This window comes from Solanum verrucosum, unplaced genomic scaffold (assembly GCF_900185275.1).
Source record: "Solanum verrucosum unplaced genomic scaffold, falcon-dt-bn FXZP01000103.1, whole genome shotgun sequence".
Classification (NCBI taxonomy): Eukaryota; Viridiplantae; Streptophyta; class Magnoliopsida; order Solanales; family Solanaceae; genus Solanum; species Solanum verrucosum.
Window position 1 is genome coordinate 8,555,491 of NW_026020048.1, and position 20,145 is coordinate 8,575,635.

A 20,145-nucleotide genomic window follows, 5' to 3' on the forward strand; every position below is an offset into this window, starting at 1 on the left:
ATTGTCATAGAAAACTATGAATACATACACATTATGTTATGATTGTTTAGATTGGCAGATCAGTCTTGTTTTTATATACATTTCTTTATGTTTAACTTGAGCTAAAGGTATCAGAAACAATATTTTTATTTTTTCAAGGTAGGAGTAAATAAGAATTTATTTTCTTTGTCTCATATTAATCATTTTTATTTTTACACGCATATTAACAAATCATACGAAGATAATTTTACTAATTCACCTCTTAAAAGTTTATTGAAATTTTAAAAATAAATGTAAACACTTTAAATTTTTTTTTGCAAGGGTAGCAATATAAGAAAATTTTAATTAGTGTTTTCTTGATTTAGTAAAATGGACAACTAATATAAGATAATTATTTTTAGTAAAATTATCAACTAATATGAGACGGAGAGAGTAATATATAAAATGTCATTCTTATTAATAATTTCTTAAGGAATGTATAAAATAAAAACACGATAACTAATCTCTCCTCTATTGTCGCTTTCTTTGTGCAATACTCTAAGCCCGCGCTGTCCAAAAAATATTACTACTCATCAAAAGAAGAAAGGGCTTTCCTTAAGAATGACATCTTATCAACTACAAAACTAACCTAAAGATGAAAAAACTACAGACGTTAGTGGAGAATGTTTTAACACCCTAAATTAAAGGAGATAAAGATAAGTGAAGTGCTTTTTGTGACAAACGAATTGAATGGAATTTTATGCCTCCCAAATACTCTTTTTAGCTAATGAAATCTCTTTAACTAGTAAGGACAACTATTCAACACGAGAAAAAGCAAGACCAATAGTTGTTTTTTTCTACTCTACTTTTTATCCGTGAAAAGATTGTGTAAATGTTAGCAACTTTATTATTTTTGTTAAGGAACAAAAAAGTTGGTTCCCCACGTTACAAAAAGAGTTGGGGCCTCCTCTACTTATCTCACAATCTCACAATTCAAATTTCTTCTTTATAATATAATAATCAATCCCCTCCTATTATATATACTATTTATTTACTCAAAACAAAAGAATATACACCAAACGGATTACCCACCCCCAAACCAAATCCTCATTTTTGCTTTTCTCACTCTCATTGAGTGAAACCGCAAACCAAACAGTTGGTGGACATTAGATTAAGGAAGGAAAAATGCGTCTTCTTTTTCTTCTTCTTCTTGTTATGCATTTTACCGACTTTTCTGCCGGTCGGTTACCGGAATACCAGGCTTTGCTTGCCCTGAAAACTGCCATTACTGATGATCCACAGTTAGCTCTTGCCTCATGGAACATCTCCACCAGTCATTGTACGTGGAATGGTGTCACGTGTGACACGCATCGTCACGTGACCGCTCTTGATATTTCTGGGTTTAATCTTACCGGCACTCTTCCGCCGGAAGTTGGGAATCTTCGTTTCTTACAAAATCTGTCTGTCGCTGTTAACCAGTTTACTGGACCCATTCCTGTTGAAATCTCCTTTATTCCAAATCTCGGTTACCTTAATCTTTCTAATAACATATTCGGGATGGAATTCCCTTCGCAGTTAACCCGTCTCCGTAACCTCCAAATCCTTGACCTTTACAACAACAATATGACCGGTAAACTTCCCCTTGAGGTGTATCAGATGACTAACCTTCGACATCTACACCTCGGCGGGAACTTTTTCGGTGGCCGCATTCCTCCGGAGTATGGAAGGTTCCCGTCTCTAGAGTACCTCGCAGTTTCAGGCAATGCACTGGTAGGAGAGATACCACCGGAGATTGGAAACATCACAACACTTCAGCAGTTGTATGTAGGATACTACAATACCTTCACCGGTGGGATTCCGCCGGCAATAGGGAACTTATCGCAGCTCCTCCGGTTTGATGCTGCTAACTGTGGACTTTCGGGGGAGATTCCACCGGAGATTGGGAAGCTTCAAAACCTTGACACACTCTTCCTGCAAGTGAATTCTCTGTCTGGGTCATTAACTCCGGAGATAGGTTATCTGAAGAGCTTGAAATCTTTGGATCTGTCGAATAACATGTTCTCTGGCGAGATACCGCCAACATTTGCGGAGCTTAAGAATATCACTCTTGTTAATCTTTTTCGGAATAAGCTTTATGGGTCAATACCAGAGTTCATAGAGGACTTGCCGGAGCTAGAGGTGTTGCAACTTTGGGAAAATAACTTTACTGGAAGCATTCCACAGGGGTTAGGCACAAAGAGCAAGCTCAAAAATGTTGATCTCAGTTCCAATAAATTGACTGGAAATTTACCCCCAAACATGTGCTCCGGTAACAATCTGCAGACAATTATCACTCTTGGGAACTTCTTGTTTGGCCCAATTCCTGAATCTTTGGGTAGGTGTGAATCACTTAATCGGATTAGAATGGGAGAGAATTATCTGAATGGGTCAATTCCAAAGGGGCTCTTAAGCTTGCCACATCTGTCACAAGTTGAACTTCAGAATAATATTCTCACTGGTACATTTCCTGATATTTCTTCCAAATCTAATAGTCTTGGGCAGATTATCCTTTCAAATAATCGCCTAACTGGACCTTTGCCGCCAAGCATTGGAAACTTTGCTGTAGCCCAAAAATTGCTTCTTGATGGGAACAAATTTTCGGGACGAATTCCAGCAGAAATAGGAAAGCTTCAACAGCTATCCAAAATTGATTTCAGTCACAACAACTTTTCTGGACCCATGGCTCCGGAGATTAGCCAGTGCAAGTTGCTGACTTATGTTGATCTCAGCAGGAACCAACTTTCGGGTGAGATTCCTTCTGAGATCACAGGTATGAGGATACTCAACTACTTGAACTTATCGAGAAACCACTTAGTTGGGAGTATTCCTTCCCCTATTTCTAGTATGCAGAGTTTAACTTCTGTTGATTTCTCATATAACAACTTTTCTGGTTTAGTTCCTGGAACCGGGCAATTTAGTTATTTCAATTACACCTCATTTCTGGGCAATCCAGATCTTTGCGGACCCTATTTGGGCCCTTGCAAAGAGGGTGTTGTTGATGGGGTTAGTCAACCTCACCAACGAGGAGCCTTATCGCCTTCGATGAAGCTTTTACTTGTTATTGGTTTGCTTGTCTGTTCTATTGTGTTTGCTGTTGCTGCAATTATAAAGGCCCGATCTTTAAAGAAGGCAAGTGAAGCTCGTGCCTGGAAGCTCACTGCTTTTCAGCGCCTAGATTTTACTTGTGATGATATTTTGGACAGCTTGAAGGAGGATAACATTATTGGAAAAGGAGGTGCTGGTATAGTCTACAAGGGGGTAATGCCGAGCGGGGAACATGTAGCGGTTAAGAGGTTGCCAGCTATGAGCAGGGGTTCCTCTCATGATCATGGGTTCAATGCAGAGATACAGACTCTTGGGAGGATCCGACACAGGCACATTGTTAGATTATTAGGATTTTGCTCGAATCATGAGACAAATCTTTTGGTTTATGAGTACATGCCTAATGGAAGTCTTGGGGAAATGCTTCATGGCAAGAAAGGCGGTCATCTACATTGGGATACCAGGTATAAGATAGCCGTGGAGTCTGCAAAGGGTCTTTGCTATCTCCATCACGATTGCTCTCCTTTGATCCTCCATCGTGATGTGAAATCAAACAACATTTTGCTAGACTCCAGCTTTGAAGCTCATGTTGCTGATTTTGGACTTGCTAAATTCTTGCAAGATTCAGGGACATCAGAATGCATGTCTGCTATTGCTGGTTCTTATGGGTACATTGCTCCAGGTATTTTGTAAAAGCCTTCGTATCTTGAAATTCTTAGTTTCTAACATGTGTTCATATTTATTTTTCTTGTCACATCATGCTGTGCGAGTTTAGTGCCGAAGTTACAAACTTACTGATGAACTAAAGTTTATCAGCTGAGACTAATTATCAGTCTGTTAAAAATGAAGCTTAGGTGTTCTAAACATCATAAATGTGCTATCCTGTAGTCTTGTATTTCCACTACTAATAATGTTACGATGAAGGACAGCATTAAGACATGGATAGTGGGGGTCCTTGACTGGTAGTAAACTAGAGGATTGGGCCTTCTTACTTTTGAAAAGGATCTCTAACTACTTCGGTGATGGTTAGGTTGGAATTTATAAATGCTTATGCAACTTGGTAAGTAAGGCAACTATGTTGCATGCTCCTGAAGCAAAGCAACATTAAATAAGTGGTACTGGTACTTGATGAACTATTAACACTGTTGGAACGGGTAAGGGGATGTAAAACTCTGGTTTCTTGTTTAGTTATCTAACAAACTTACTGATTGCTAGCAATTATTTGTTCTGCTCTATTGTCTACTTCTCATTAGCATCTTATTTTCATTTTTGCAGAATATGCTTACACGCTTAAGGTTGATGAGAAGAGTGATGTATATAGCTTCGGTGTGGTGCTATTAGAACTGGTAAGTGGCAAAAAGCCAGTTGGAGAATTTGGTGATGGTGTTGACATAGTCCAATGGGTTAGGAAAATGACTGACGGGAAAAAGGATGGAGTTCTCAAGATCCTTGACCCAAGACTCTCAACGGTTCCCCTTAATGAGGTGATGCATGTCTTCTATGTCGCATTGTTGTGTGTTGAAGAGCAGGCTGTGGAACGCCCCACCATGCGAGAGGTAGTGCAAATACTAACTGAACTTCCCAAGTCACCAGGTGCAAAATCAGATGACTCAACCGTCACTGATCAGTCGCCCCAACAATCAGCCTCTGCATTAGAGTCCCCAACCTCAATTCCCGGGGAAACAAAAGACCACCATCAACCAACACCTCAATCACCTCCACCTGACCTACTCAGTATCTGATTTGCAATGTTCTTGAAATAGGAGTGTTTTATTTAGTTTGATTCTCTAGTTCTATTATGATGAATTGTGCTAGCTTTGTTCTTTTTTTAAAAAAATTTGGGTCTTTTTAGGCTCAGGGGTTTATTCTAACTCCAAGATGGGTTTAATGCTCAGAAGTTTTCCTCTTGTACAGTAAGATTGGTAGGGTTTTCTCAAGTGTATTAATGGAAAAATTGCCCTTCATTTGCTATTCTTGCTTGGTTCAATTTTTTTTGTGCAACTTGTCTTAACCTGACAAATCTACAACTCAGATCAAACTTGAAGAAGAGATAATTGGTGGCCCTGTTAATTACACCTCTGGGTTGGTGAGAGTAGATTATTTTGTACTTTATGATTTAATTATTGGTAGTAATTAAATTATTATGCTCCCCTAGGAGAGTGAGATTTGAGTCTCAGGTGTCTTTTAATTACCAAGAATAGTGGGTTCACTTGAAAACAGTGATTTAAAAACCTTAAGCTACTGCCACATTAAGATACTTTATTTGTGGTGTTGAATTAAATTCGAACCGTATATCAGAGAGTCAAATGAGTGCTGGAATAGCCTTAAAAGAAGTAGAGCAATAAAATCTTGTCTCATTTGAAAAGAATCTTTTGCATTAATAACTTTGTGGATCCACCTTAACTGACCTTGTGTTGGCATGGCCATGAAAATGAAGCATGAGGTCAAAAAATAAGACGAAAAATCATGTTACGTCGGGGCCTGGCTAATGTAGGGCCAACTGTTACCATGTTTTCATCTGCCGGGAAACAACCCTTTTTGGTTTTTAAATTGTACATTTGGTTTCCCCACCACCGAGAAACCATAAGGGATTTGAAGTTTATGAGTTCAGATGTCATCAAATTCATAACTTGTTTCTGTTGTTAGATTTGCATTTTTAAATATTTATACATATACTCAATGAAATTCTTAATATAAATCTGGGATCCAAAATCTAAGCAAAAGTTCGTTCAAATTGATATACATAATACTCTAACGAATCATGTTCAAACTTCATTAATGGGCCCCCTGAACCGTGAACAATTATAGACCTATTTTTTTATGGCCAGTTTTACATTATACGAGAATGTTATACCTAAGTTACCAACGTATAGCACAAACAATTATGTGTAGTTGGCTTCTAAGTACTCCATATATTATGTGGCTGTGTTTGAATCAGATGCGGATTTTGATGATTTATATTGATGCTAGTGAAAAATGAAAAGTATTTTTATTGGTGAAGTTAAGTAAAAAGGATGGATGATTAATTGAAGCGATATGACGAATGAGTCGGTGTTCTTCCGGGCTCCGCGTCGAGACTACAAAATGATAATCAAAGTAATAAAAACATAAATTCTCCGTCGGTGATGGATGATTAATTGAAGCGATATGACAACACCAGATTGATTTTTGGTACAATGTTGTGCTGGCCGTGATTGTTGGGTTTTCTTTACCTCTTTTTTTGACGTGGGATTTGATACGAATATCTTGTCATGTGTCACTTGATTACTTGTTGTTTCCCCTTTTTTGTTTTCTAATTGTTTTTTAAGTTTTAGCTTTTGGGTGTAAATGATTGTACTACTCCATCCCTAGTAAAAATTTCAGTAACGTTGGGTGAAATTATTTTGAACTCGTTACTGCTTGGGGAAGAAACAAATAGGCTCTCGATCGGAACGTTGTTGTGAAAGATATTTATATATATATATTAGGAAATAAGTTCTAAAAGTTTGTAATCTCAATTAGGTGAAGTAGGTGAGAAATAAGTGTAGGTTTCCACTTTTATGGGCCGGATATTTTGCACGTAAAAATAGAGTCATTATTTTTACTTTGTCTAAATCTCATTAAATTATTAGAGTGAAATGTAAATCAAAGCAACATGCAACTATGTAGACTAGACATATTGTGAATTGTGATTGACGTTTCAACTTTAATATTCTGTATGCTACTTGCACTAGTGAGTAGTGACTTCATTCATTGAATGCATTAAACACTGAAATGGGAGCTGATAAAATTCATGCAAAGAAATGACAAGACATAAGATAAAATTCTGCTCCCACTCTGCCCAAACCCTTGTATACTCACTTAAGTTACGTCTTCTTTTGCAATTCGATATCAATTTCAAAACACTACACTTTTCTTTTAAAATTAGGACCAAGACATCAATTACTAAATGACAACATTTTCTTGGCTGTAGTATCATTTTGTAGTCTTTAGAAGTATCATATGTTTTTTACCCTATGAATGGGACAGATTGTAAATGCTTTATCTACGATTAGTTATCACTTTAACATCCTCTGATTTGATGCTTAATAATGCTGCGACAATCAAATTTCGTCGTTTTTGTAGTGCTAATACGTGATTTGTCAAATTTGAGTAAAGTGATCTTGAATTATTTGATCGATATGACCCACTTTTATGATGTTTTTTTTAAAAAAAGATTTGTCAATTTTGAGCAAAGCTGAATTGAATTTGAATTATATATATGACCCACTTGAACGTAGTTTAATTTATTTAGTTCTTTCAAGTATTTATAACTAAAATGGTCACATTTACCTTTTTCCCCATATTTATTACTGGAAAATTTTATTTACCAAACTAATTACGTGATGAAGTTGCACTTATAAACCAACATGGGTTATGGTACAGTCGTGAGATAGCTTCACCCTTAATCAAAGGTCTTGGGTTCGAGCCTTGAAGAAAATTTTGTTGGGACCATCACCTCAAATAGACACTACCAGGCGCGATTCAAATTTAATCGAAACTACAATGTAAATTTCGGACAAAAAAAAGGTTGCACTTATAAGAGTAATATTAGGGGGATGACTGGTTAATCAAACTCTATAACTTCTATGAAAACTGAAAATGTCTATTCAAGTACCAGTAAGGTTTTTTTTTGGGTGGGTGGGTGCGTGGGGGGGTGAGGGGGCTTGCATATATTCTTATTTAAGGGGGTTGGTTTTGCAGTATCAAAGTGCTACACGTAGTCTTTTCACGAAAAATAACAACAAATATGTACCTAACCCCACCAGACACATGTCAATTGTCACACAGGACTAAACATTAACATTTTGACTAAATTAAAAAAATGTGTTTAGTTATATTAGTACTTATTTTATAAGCTGACAGCGGAAAAAGAATTTATATTTTCAATGCAATTTAATTGATTACATACAGTAGGTTATTATTTTAATGTATATTGAGGTTAATTATCATAAATTTGGCATGCTATGAAGAGTTAAAAAATAAAAATTAAGTGACCATCTATAAAATCAACCGTATGTAATACTTACTCTGAGAAACTTGCAACAGCTACCAACTTTCACCCTTCAAAAATTTGAAGCTCAAACTAGCTTTGTAGGGTGTATAAAATTGAATCGAAAATCGAATTAAATCAGAAAAAAACATGATTATATTTGGGTTGGTTTGGTTTTAACTTAAAAAAAACAATCCGAGACCAAACCAACCCGACATTATATATATAATTTTAAAATTTTATTTTATACATAAAAATATTTACTTTGATATAATTTTTAAATATTTCTTATACTTTTTCATAGTTTTTATCTTTTTAATATATTATTTCAAGTTTGAAACTTAGAATTTTGAATGGTCCAATAAAGATTATAGTCCACCGATGTTGGTAACTATAATAAAGTTTAAATCAAAATCAAATTAAACTAATACAAAAAGAAAATCAATTCAACACTAAGAATGACAATAATATTGAATGTTTGTTTTTTAGTTTTACATTGGTTTAGACAATTAAAATACATAATCTAATTTTAATTTTCTTTAATATTTAGTCATGTAATTAATACTTATTGAACTTATTTTAGCATGATTTAGTACTTTTGAATTATGATCATTTCACTTATGACTTGTTAATTTGCAATATTTGTTTTACGCGATTTCATTATTATTATTTTTGTTGAATATTTTAGTGTCATTAATCATATCATATTTTGTGTTATTTTTTTAAGAAACACCTTAGATAGTTGTATTTTGGTAGAACTAAAGAAATATTTGAAGTACAAGTAAATTATATGTTTGTATAAATACTTTATCGGAAAAATCTGAAAAACCCGAAGAACCGAAAAAACCCGAGGTTGAAAAACCCGAATTTTATTGGTTTGGTTTGGTTTATAAATTTAAAAATCCGACACAAATAATTTTGTTTGATATTTTAAAAATCCAAACAGCCCGACCATGTACACCCCTTGCTTAAAATTACTAGAGTTGCAAACATTAATGTCCTAAAATGTGGAGGCCAAATGATTCAAAGATTTTTAATGGAAATTTTTGTCTATTTCACGAAGTTAATAAAAGAGAAAGTAAAACCACTAAAGAATCTGGTTTATTAGATGATGAGATTCATCCTTTCTTAATCAGAGTCACAGATTTGAATTTTGGATATGAATAGATCCTAAGTAGAAAGTGTCTTCCTCGAATGAAACCTTATGCAATACGAATTTGAAATAGTCGAGCTTCAATATAAGTACCAAACAAAAAGGAAAAGTAATGATCGTTAAACTTTAATTGAACAGGCCATTTTTGAGCGGTCCCATTTTCACTTTCAAGAAGTATTTGTTCACTGGACAGACATTTAACCTACTCCAATAGAGATCCTTAAGATTAGTTTGAATAATCATTTATTTTTGTTTTTAGCTTATAACCTAATAAAATAATTTTAATGTCTAATTCCGTCGTCAAAGATTTAACAAGGTCTCCACATATGTAGTCCCTTCAAAATTTAATAAAGGGATAATTGCACTTTGGTGTCCCGATTATTGATAAATTTTGATTTTAGTGGTTATGATATACACTCTAATCTTTGATTAATGGAAAGGTATATTTATCTTTTTAGTCTTTTTGCTTATAAATATTTACAAATTACCATAATCATTAATGGTTCACCAAATAATTCCCATGTGTAATGTTAAATATGTATTATTACTCCTTATTTAACGTTAATATAATTCTAAAAATAGGTCAACTATAATATATTTTTCTATATATAAAGGTACCAAAATCATACTAATTTATATAAAAAAAAATCATACTAATTTTACTAATTGAATGTTAAATGTTTTTGAGTTTTATATCATAAGGAATTAAGGATCAAAAGAATTTACCGAAAAGTTTAGTATTATCTCATTTTTATCTCTTTAATAATAAAGTTATTCGTTAAAGTTTTTCAAGTCGTTGAGCTTTTCGTTTTTTGCGTTTGTTTTGTTGTACCTCTTTAAGAATTAAGGTTTGAACACCTCTGATTAAAGATGAAGAAATCTCAATCATTCAAGTGACAACGGATGGAAAGTTAATGCGCACCGCTGTTATAGTGGGAAATTTACGAAATTTTGATGATATGTACGTAGCTGTTATGTTTAATATAAAGTAATTTCGATGGAGCAGCACTACAAATATATATGATTCTCTTTAATTAAAGAGTTAATATCTTAAAAGATCATTAAACTTTGAGAAATTATCCTAAAAAGTCATTAAACTTTGTTTTATATCAAAAATGTCACTCAACTTAAAACTTTTATCCTTAAAAATTACTCAATCATATTTATCATTAAATTAAATTTAACATAATAAAATAAAATAAAACTTATGCCATTGTAATCATGGAACCATAAATAAAATTATAATCTATTTATTACCCGACGATCCACCCAAAAAATAGTTTCATCTAAAGATTAATATTGTATTATAGAAGCTATTTCAATCCATACGTTTGCAATTCTTAGTAGAAAACTCTACACAAACAAGGTGATAATAACATTATGAATTATCGATCTGCTCAATAGGTTAAAGCATAAACATGCAGAACATTATTCTAGGAAATTACAAAAAGATCGACCTTGAACTGCAACTGCAATTTCTAATCGACGGCATTCTTTAACATCATTATTTGCTAATAATTACGTTAATATTGCAGAAATAATTTAGTAGAAAGTACTAATTAATCTAAGTAGCTTAATAGATTTTATAATTTTATTCAGTTGTGGGGTTCATAGTTACATGACATTAAAAAGTATTTATTTTGCTATATCAAATTTGTTTTAAGATAAATGAGTTGAGTGATTTTTTAAGATAAAAACTTTAAGTTGAGTGATTTTATTGATACAAAACAAAGTTCAATGACATTATTAGATAATTTCTCATAATTTAGTGACCTTTTAAGATATTAACTCTTAATTAAATCACTAAATTTGTTATAGGTGAGAGCTTTATTGGTGAATTGATCCATTTGAACTGTATATGTTATTGATTTAAACGGTAAATGCATGTTAGCAGTAGTAAAATAAAGGATTAAAACTTTTATAAAAAGGAGACATGAGGATGAGGTGATGTTGGAAAAGCAAAAAGATTGATAGATAGAGATAAAGTAGAGAGTTTGGCTTGACTTGGTTTGGAATTTGGAGGTTCCAAAATAAACTTTTGACAATCCAACGCAAATTGAAACAAAACAAAATAGTGGTGGGGCAGTCTATAGTCTATACATAGGAAAAAGCTGTAATGTGAAAAGAAATTGACAGATTTTTATACAAGTTGGACCCCCACCATCTCACCCTAATTACATTTCGAACCATAAAGTAAAACATGGATTTACATCAACAACAACCTGAGGAGGCACCTAAACAATACATAATTAACTACATACAGTTAAGAAAGAAAGAAACCTCTAGCTATATTTATATTAATAAGTTCACAGACAAGACAAAAGGGAGTTGTTCAGATGACCCGCACTTTTCATCACCAATTTTAAGGTGTGTGCTTAATTGGGAAAGGGTAAAAAAAAAAAGCAGTGGAGTTTTATTGATTTACAAGAATATGATCTTGGAGATGGGTAATACCCTACTTGTCTCGTGAATTTATTTTTTTAATCTTAATATAAAGTAAGTGTGAGTTAAAAATTGAAAGACCAATTATTTTCGATCGTTAAATGTAATTTCCGGAGTAAAATATGGTACCTAGATAATGGAAATTGGGCTCCATTTCTGCCATAAAAAAATAAGTCATTATTTTAGATTGGCACTTTATTAATCACCAACTAAGGCAAGGCCATTTCTGTTCACACCAAAAAGGGAGCTGACACAGTAAAGGACTGCAAGGTGGGTCGAAATCGAATTATAATGCGCCATCCAAATATTTCTACTTATGCTAAATTATTTTAAGATTCCTTAAAATATTGGAAATCAATCAGAGTAAAGAAAGAGGTAAATTATGGATTTGAGTTTCGAAAGCACAGTAAAAATTAGTGAGTGGGGAGTAGGGAAGCAGGAAGAACAAATTATGAGTCAAAAGTCTTAAAAAAACAATATCAAGTTTATCAAGTTGTACAAACTATCTCATCATATATTGCTTTTCTACCTGCCTCCTACCAGCATAACAACCACAATCTTACCACTCACTTTTTCCTTTTTGGAGCTATGGTAATTAAAGTTGATGTCACGTGAAAATAGTCTTTCGTAAAGATACAAGGTAAAATTACATATAATATATAGATTCTTATGATTCGATTCTTTCCCAAATTTCATGCATAGTGAAATCTTAGAGTACCAAATAATTTTTTAAATTAATTTTTTCTTACATTGGGTCAGATATTTGATGGATTGACCATAAACTTTGGGTCGAATATTAAAATTAAGTTAATTTGTAGTTGAGACCAGCAGGTGTCTGTAAATAATGTTTAATTTCCCACTTTGAATAATATCTATCATATGTGTCAAGGTAATTTGTAGGGACAAGAAGAGAATCCAATAAACTTATCAATTCATGCATTATGACTGATGTCAAATTGAGGCTTAATAGAGGTGGAGTCAGAATTTCAATTTTATGAATACTGAGTTTTAGATTTTAAGATTTAATCTTTGAGCCTATTTAATAATTTTTTTAAATACAAATATACTGAATTAAAACTATTGAATCCACCCGTACTTACGCTTCTAGCAGATACATCAAAACCACCTGATTGAACCTTATTTTGAGTAATTTCTCTAAACTTGCATCTTTCTAGCTCTAGATCTTGGACTTCTGTTATGCACTTCGAATTTTCTAACGATGGAAATATCTTCCACACATTGGACATTTTAATCGCTCGATTTAACTTAAAATAGGTTTTTATTCTTAACAAACGAATTAACTAGCGCAGCAGGGCATTAGTACTTTTAAGGACGTGGGGAGAGTAACTTATGGAATATTATGTTGTAAAATACAAATGTATGCACAGTGATTTTTATGTTTTCTTATCTTAAAGAAGTCAAAATTAAAGACCAACACAAAATAGGATTTAAATATTTGAGAAGTTGTGAGAAAGAACATTGGGCTGTTATAGGAAAAGAAAGTTGCAAATATCTTTGGGCTAGCACTTTGGGTGTCCAAACAACAAACTAAATCTTAAGCCACTCAATAGAAACATGACTTGCTTCTATTTCTTCAACAAGAATGCAGCAGGCCAAAAAATTGGACTTGAACCTACGATATCGGGTTCTGGAGACCCATGTTCTACCCAACGTAGCATTTGCACTTTACTAGAAGAATAAGCAAAGCCCGCCAACTAGAAGAATTTCCATTATGTTAACTGCAAATGTAAAAAAGGAATGAACAAGAATTATGGACAGAGAGGTGGCCCATTTCACTAAAATCATACATAAAATGACAATGGAATATGAATCTCATTAAGGTAGATCCATTTCACTAGTTGCCACTTTAAGACATTGAGCTTAATTAAAAGTGAGACAAAGTCTTGCTTCTTAGAATTTTAGGCCTGTGTCCAAAAGTTTAAAATGCAATTTTTATGATAAACTATGAAAAGCAATAAAATAGTAATATTTTTTTGGGGGTGGGGGTGGGGGGAGTTGATGAGAAGAAGTGCAGTAATAAAGTGAGTAAATTTTAAATGTAGAGTAGATTGTGGCTGTGTTTCAAATAACAGCTTTGAAGTTGTTCTGTTCTTGCTTGGGCTTTATTACCATCGCCCCTTGAGGAGGGATCCCCGTTTATGGTGAGCCCAAGTAATTTTCCCATTTAACTTCTTATCTCTTATCACGATTTTTTTTCTTTTCTAAATGGCACTAAAAAAAAAAAAGAAGTAAAATACAGTCAATTTACATATGAGAGTATTTTTTGAGTAAATCCATTAGGCAAAGTACTAGCTCATTTTATAAATTTTCCCAATAACGAAACCTTTACAAATGAATGAATTAATGTAATAATAAGATCCAGTAATCAAATATAATCATTTTAGTATAAAAACAAAAACATGTAAATTGTCTGTCACTGTAAAATAATGCGTAGGTCAATCTTTTTTAGGGGCGAGTCCACTTCAATAACTTGCTATTAGATTCTGAAATATTGTTTTGACATTACACTATAGTCTTGACCTAACTCATTCCACGTGCGTTAGAAAAATATCTCGACGATAAATATCAGTTTCTTTTTCTCATTTTGTTTTATGAGTTTAGAAGATAGTGGTGAGTTTCTAGAAAAAGTGAAAGTCCTATTGTGGGAGGTTTGTTTTCAAAGAAGCACTTGATAGTCTTGTCTTTTTTATTGTTTCGATATTATCGTTGATGTCTAACGCACATTAATATTACCGCCCTACTCTTGAATATATAAATATATATATATATATATATTTATCGTTTGATTGTAATAATTTAAATATATTAATATCTTAATTTATGCTTTTATTATAATAAATTAATGTAATTTGATATAGTATAAAGAACATCTTCTCCCTCCTTTCACCGTCAAGGAAGTTGGCCGTCTCATCAATGTGAGCTAAGATGCAAAATTTAGTTCGTTTGATATGACATAATGATCGAAAGAAAATATGAATGCAAACGAAGTTTAGATCACATCATAATTTATAAAATGACCAATGCACATCACATGTCACTATATTTGTGAATATAACTTTATGTAATTATCATCATCATTTGGGGCTGAAAATCAAGCTAAAATAATTGAACGACTATAAATTTGAAATCTAAACAGTGAATTTAAATCATCTTTTTTTTTTCTTTAAGAAAATGGAAGTAAGTTAAGGCAAATAAATAAGGTGAAATTTTTGGTAATTAACAATTTGAGCTACTAAGATTTTTCAAAAAATTAAAGTCATATTGCACCGAATTTATTGAACAACTTTGACCCGTGAAAAATTAAAATCACCAACTTTGTTTCTTTATTAAAAATTAAAGTTGTACATAATATATATCAAACAAATAGAATTGAATTGAGTAGATCAAAATGAGTTGAGCTAATGTAAAAAGGTTCGTAAAAATTTCACAAAAAACCCTATTTTAACACCACTATTTAACTTGTATACAATAATGACCTTTTTTTTGCATGTATACTACCTTGGAACAACTTCAATGGTGTCTGAAGTTCAAACAAAAATGATTAAAATTATTCTAAAATAGATAGACATATACAAAAAAATTATCAACTTAGGAAAATCATAAAGAATGACACTAAAACCAGTATTTGTATATTTGTATTGCTGTCAATTTATTCAAACCTAGACGAATCATATTTAGATAAGTTAATTTTATCGGTCCGAAACAAAGTAAAAAGACAAAGAAAGAGGACAAGAAAGGAAGAAAAGAGAGAGTGTACAATGGAAAATCCACCTCCAAATCATATCATGGTCTTGCTACTTTTTGTTTTGAAGAGAGAGAGAGAGAGAGTTGCATGTAGAAGTTTAATGGGCCATAAAATAGTAGTAAGGCTTATGATGATTGATGGGTTGAATTAGAGCATGAAGCCCAGTCCTTCTGCGAATACCTTTCACCGGTTATCTCCCCTTACGCTTTTTTCAACCAACTACCTTCTGCGAATACCTTATTACACTTACTCGCTCTTTCACTTGTTTATCATTTTCATTTTTTACATTTCTCCCTTTTTTTAACAAGCGCGTGGTTTTACTTTCAGAATATGCGGCTGGTGCTTTTAACGAAATCCGGCCGACAAGGAGAAAAAATAAGAATCGTGAAGAAAAAAAGCAAATATTTGTTGACCCAGTACTTGAAATAAAAGAGTATACTGTGAAGACGAAAAATTATCCATTTTTATATAATGTATGTATTTATGTTATCATGTTAGAGTTATATATACAGTTCCTATTGTAGTATATGCATGTCATGTTACTAACTCCAATATTATAGTTTAAAAATTAAAAAAAAATTAAACTCAATAAAAACAACATGCTCAAAATGGTACTCAATATATTCTTACACATATTTCTTTACTACTTCCTCCGTCCAATAATAATTGTCCACTATACTATTTTGGGATGTGTTTACTTTATGAAATCTTTATACTTAGTTCCTAATTTACTTTTATCATTAATAAAAATTATTTCTTTATAACATTTTCAAGATATTATAGTTATTATATTTAAAAAGTGATGTAATAAAACTATCCTTTTATTTATAGTTTGTTAAAAAGTGTACAAGAGGGAAAATCAATATAACTAGAGAAGATTATTTATACTAACAAAAAAAAAGAAAAAGAAAGTAAAAGCTCCTTTTTCCTCCGGCTGGGGTCCTTATAAATTGGTGCTCGCCCTTGTCTCTGTCCTTCTTCTTCCATTCGCAAGGGAGATTTTGTATGAATATATATTAGAAAGATGATATTTTTGGCAATAAATCGTCCGAGGGAGAAGGGCTAAAGGCTATCAATGCCACTGAAGAAATTAACAAATCAGTATTCTCTTAATTACTAATGTTTTAAGCTTGGAAAGATCGAGGCACACAGATGGAGCCAGGCAATATAATATACTAGCTACTACTAGTTTTTTTCTGCTCTTAATTACTGTTAATTTCTTGTTTCTTTTATTTTCCTTTATCCTTTTCTTCTGTTAGATGTTATAATTAATTTTTGTTATAAAGATGAGGAAAAGAGGAGTGAATTAAAGCAATGTTTTAAATCGTTAAGTATAAACAACTCAAAGTAAAACAATTGTATTCACAACATATATTTTGTTGAATGTTAATTGTATTCTTTTCTTATGACTTCAAGTTTGCAACAGATTATTTTATTTTTTCCGGACATTGATGAGTTCAACCTTTAAAGTTTTTATCACTAACAAACACTAGTTATAAATTATCAATTCAACTGTTACACACTCATGCACATATGTCTCTGGACTGCAAATGTCCAGTGAATTAAGATGCTATAAATTACTTCCAGATTAATTTTAAAAAAGACTGGTTGGAGCTACTAATTTTGTTATCAGTTATCACCTGTATTTTTGTTCAATCAATGTCAAAAATTAACATATACTATATGAGATTGGATTTAACAGAGGTACGGGTGGTCTGAATCATCCTTTGTAAGCTGCAATTTGAGATAGTGCCGGCTGACACTTAATTGTGTGTCTTCTTGTAAATATAGGATATTCATGTCGCCAACATTATATTTTACCAAGTCCCATAATCATGTGAATCTTACAACATCCAACACTGAATGTCTGTACATGACACGTAGCTTATTGAGGATGTGATCCTAAATAGAAAGCTTTGGAGGTCAACGATTAGTGATAAGTGCTAACGCTCCTAGATGTTTTGATGATCTCCTTACAAGTGCAGAGACCTGGTCCTTTACAGAGTATAAATACTCGTCCAGTGGTCAAAGTGCTGAACAACTGTAAAAGTTGTCAGCGTCAGAAAGTTGGTGAAGTTGCAGAGTACTTCACCAACCAGAAGCGACGAGGGTGTTTGTACATTGGATAATAATTCTTCTTGTCCAATATATTCAACTTACAAACAAGAAATTACTCATTCATTCAAAGAGAGACATTTCAAGCTTCAAAAACAGCAGGGACCTAATTGATTGCTTCAAGTGCTTCCTGTTCCAACGTTATTTTGTTTGCTTGTAATCGTGCTTATATTGTAGGAATCGTTTCACTTGTGAAAGAAACATTTCAATCTTGTGTGAATCATTGTAAGAACTAGGTTAAGGGTAACTTAATTTCTTACTCTAAAGTCTATATTAATCGGTTAGGATTAGTATAGTGGGCAGTGTTGTATCTGCTCTGACTCAGCTAAGTGATACGAGGTATTACTTAGTGTGGAGATTAGCAGGATAATCTCATTTTGTAAACTGACTTTTACTTTTGCTTGGAGAAGATTAGTGGAAGCAGTTTGAAAAGTCCTGTTGAGAACAGGTCGTGGTTTTACTCCCTTGAGCAAGGAGGTTTCCACGTAAAGTTGATTGTCAATCTTTACTTTCAGTATTTGTTCTTTACTGTTTATTACTGTAACTGTGTTGAGGACCTGGTCCCATCTACATAGGTGGACGCATACATTCCAACAATTAGGATAAAAGGTTAGTAGGTAATCGTAGGTTGTCTAGTTTTCTTAGATATCAATATTATATTTTATTACTCAGTCTATTAGCTCATTCAACGGATTTCTTCAAATCTTTAAGACTCAAGGTTCAATATTCAGTTTCATTCGATCATCATATGCGATTTAATGCAGTTTTAATTTGCATTCTTGATTTTGTTTATCTGGTGCCGGACACTGTGGTAAGGTGTACTTATGATTAGTCAAAATGTGCAAAACGCGTTTATTAAAGAAAATCATTTGAGGATTTCTGTTGGATTGCACAATACTAATAATATACATGATTCATTTATAGACTTTAAACAACACAAATAACTAGCGTTATATTAAGGGCACGTGCAATGGTTAATTTACATACTTCTCTTCTGTAATTTTATGTTTTAGTAATGGAATATCCATTGTAAATTAAGTCCAATTAAACGAGAAATGTACTGTATTAAATCAACTTCCTTTTTGTGCAGTGTAATACTTAATAAAGAGAGATATATAACAAGCTTGTTAGTAATGGTTTGCGTCTTGATAACTAGACCGAATGTCTTATCATAATTTATATAATTTATTTGTGATTGTTGCCTTTGGCTACGTACCATGTGAACCTTGTGGAAGAAAATAAAAGGAAGTATGTTTTGATGGGTCACTATATCAAAAATGATTTTTAGCGATAATTCATTAACAACAATAACTTAATTGCCGCTTTGTTAATACGTATATTTATTACCGAATAGTAGCTATTGGTTTAGGTATGACTGTCGGATTAATGATTTGTAACGACTTAAAAGCATAAACATGAATACCAATTTAATATCTAGTTTTTCTAGATAGAAGTGGTGTGTTTGGTGAAGTACATATATAGTAGGTACCCAAAGAAAATGGCGTATGTTTTCTTAAAGTAGTTGATGGTTTGCTGGCTAAGAGCATAACATGGTGGCTCATTGGTCCCTCAAACATTCTATCTAATCTAAACTTTAAAGGTCGAACTCATTTTTTGAAAGGAGATGGACAAGTAAATATTTGGTAATTTTCTTTGGAAGATAGTCTTTTGACGTGGAGTGAACCACAGACAGTGATTGAGGGAATATGGAAGATAAGATAGCAGATAGATATAAATATATTTATATTCAGGTGCTGGCTGTGGTTTACTAACGGTGTTTCGAAGGTGACATAATATTTATTATTTGATCATATAACAAATAGTATCATGATGTATCGTATTGTATAAGAAAAGTTCTGAACTTATCCTTATTTGCCCCCTAGAAGACATCATCCTACGTACCGATGCTAACGCATCCGAAATATTTTTTCAAGATGCAAATAAGTGAATATTATGCTAGTCAGATTTTTCATTGAGTTTGGGCCCCAAAGTTGGATACAGGATTTTGATTGAGTTTTTGTTTGGGCCAGACTCTAGAGCAACAACAACTTAGGTGGTCATTTCAATTGAAGGAACTTCCATTTTAATTCTATTTGTGTTTTATTCTTCTTCTTTTTCCCCCTTAAACTATACTCTAGCTATATAAACAAGCATTAGTAGTATATATGAGTCCGGAGTCAAAAGGGTAAAAAATATTGTCAAAAATTTCAAAAGGGCACATCAATTTTTTTTAAAATCGAAAGGGCAAAATCGCTCCTGACGAAACGATTTCCCTCTGACATAATGACGAAAAATCGCTGCTAGGGCAGCGATTTTGTAAAAAATAAATAAATAATTATTTTATTAAAAATCGCTGCCACAGCAGCAATTTTGTTTTTATTAAAAATCGTTGCCGTAAGTCAGATTTTTTTTTCCATACTCATCTCTGCAGGGGCAGCGTTTTTCATGCCTAGTGTTATTATTTTCATGCCTATTGTTAATTATTAATAATATAAAAATAATAAACAAGACGGACAGTATACTCAATAAAATTGTTAAAGCATGAGAAAAATTGAATTATATATCATAAATAATAATAAAAGAATATTAAATTTAAAATAAAATAAAATTCTTAACCAA

General features: G+C 32.6%; 1 protein-coding gene across 1 annotated transcript; it reads left to right on the forward strand.

Annotated features, from left to right (window-relative positions):
* Window positions 1-1,028: 1,028 nt before the first annotated feature.
* On the forward strand, window positions 1,029-4,972 carry LOC125822965 (leucine-rich repeat receptor-like serine/threonine-protein kinase BAM1). Its single transcript, XM_049502423.1, has 2 exons — window positions 1,029-3,721; window positions 4,315-4,972. The coding sequence occupies exons 1-2, from the start codon at window positions 1,144-1,146 to the stop codon at window positions 4,779-4,781; spliced, it is 3,045 nt and encodes a 1,014-aa protein (XP_049358380.1). The 5' UTR covers window positions 1,029-1,143; the 3' UTR covers window positions 4,782-4,972.
* The last annotated feature ends 15,173 nt before the right edge of the window (window positions 4,973-20,145 follow it).

Bases quoted from the DNA above. Each gene is read 5' to 3' on its own strand.
- LOC125822965 (XM_049502423.1), top strand. From the start codon at position 1,144: ATGCGTCTTCTTTTTCTTCTTCTTCTTGTTATGCATTTTACCGACTTT. The intron at 3,722-4,314 runs GTATTTTGTAAA...TCATTTTTGCAG, and splicing joins TTATGGGTACATTGCTCCAG to AATATGCTTACACGCTTAAG.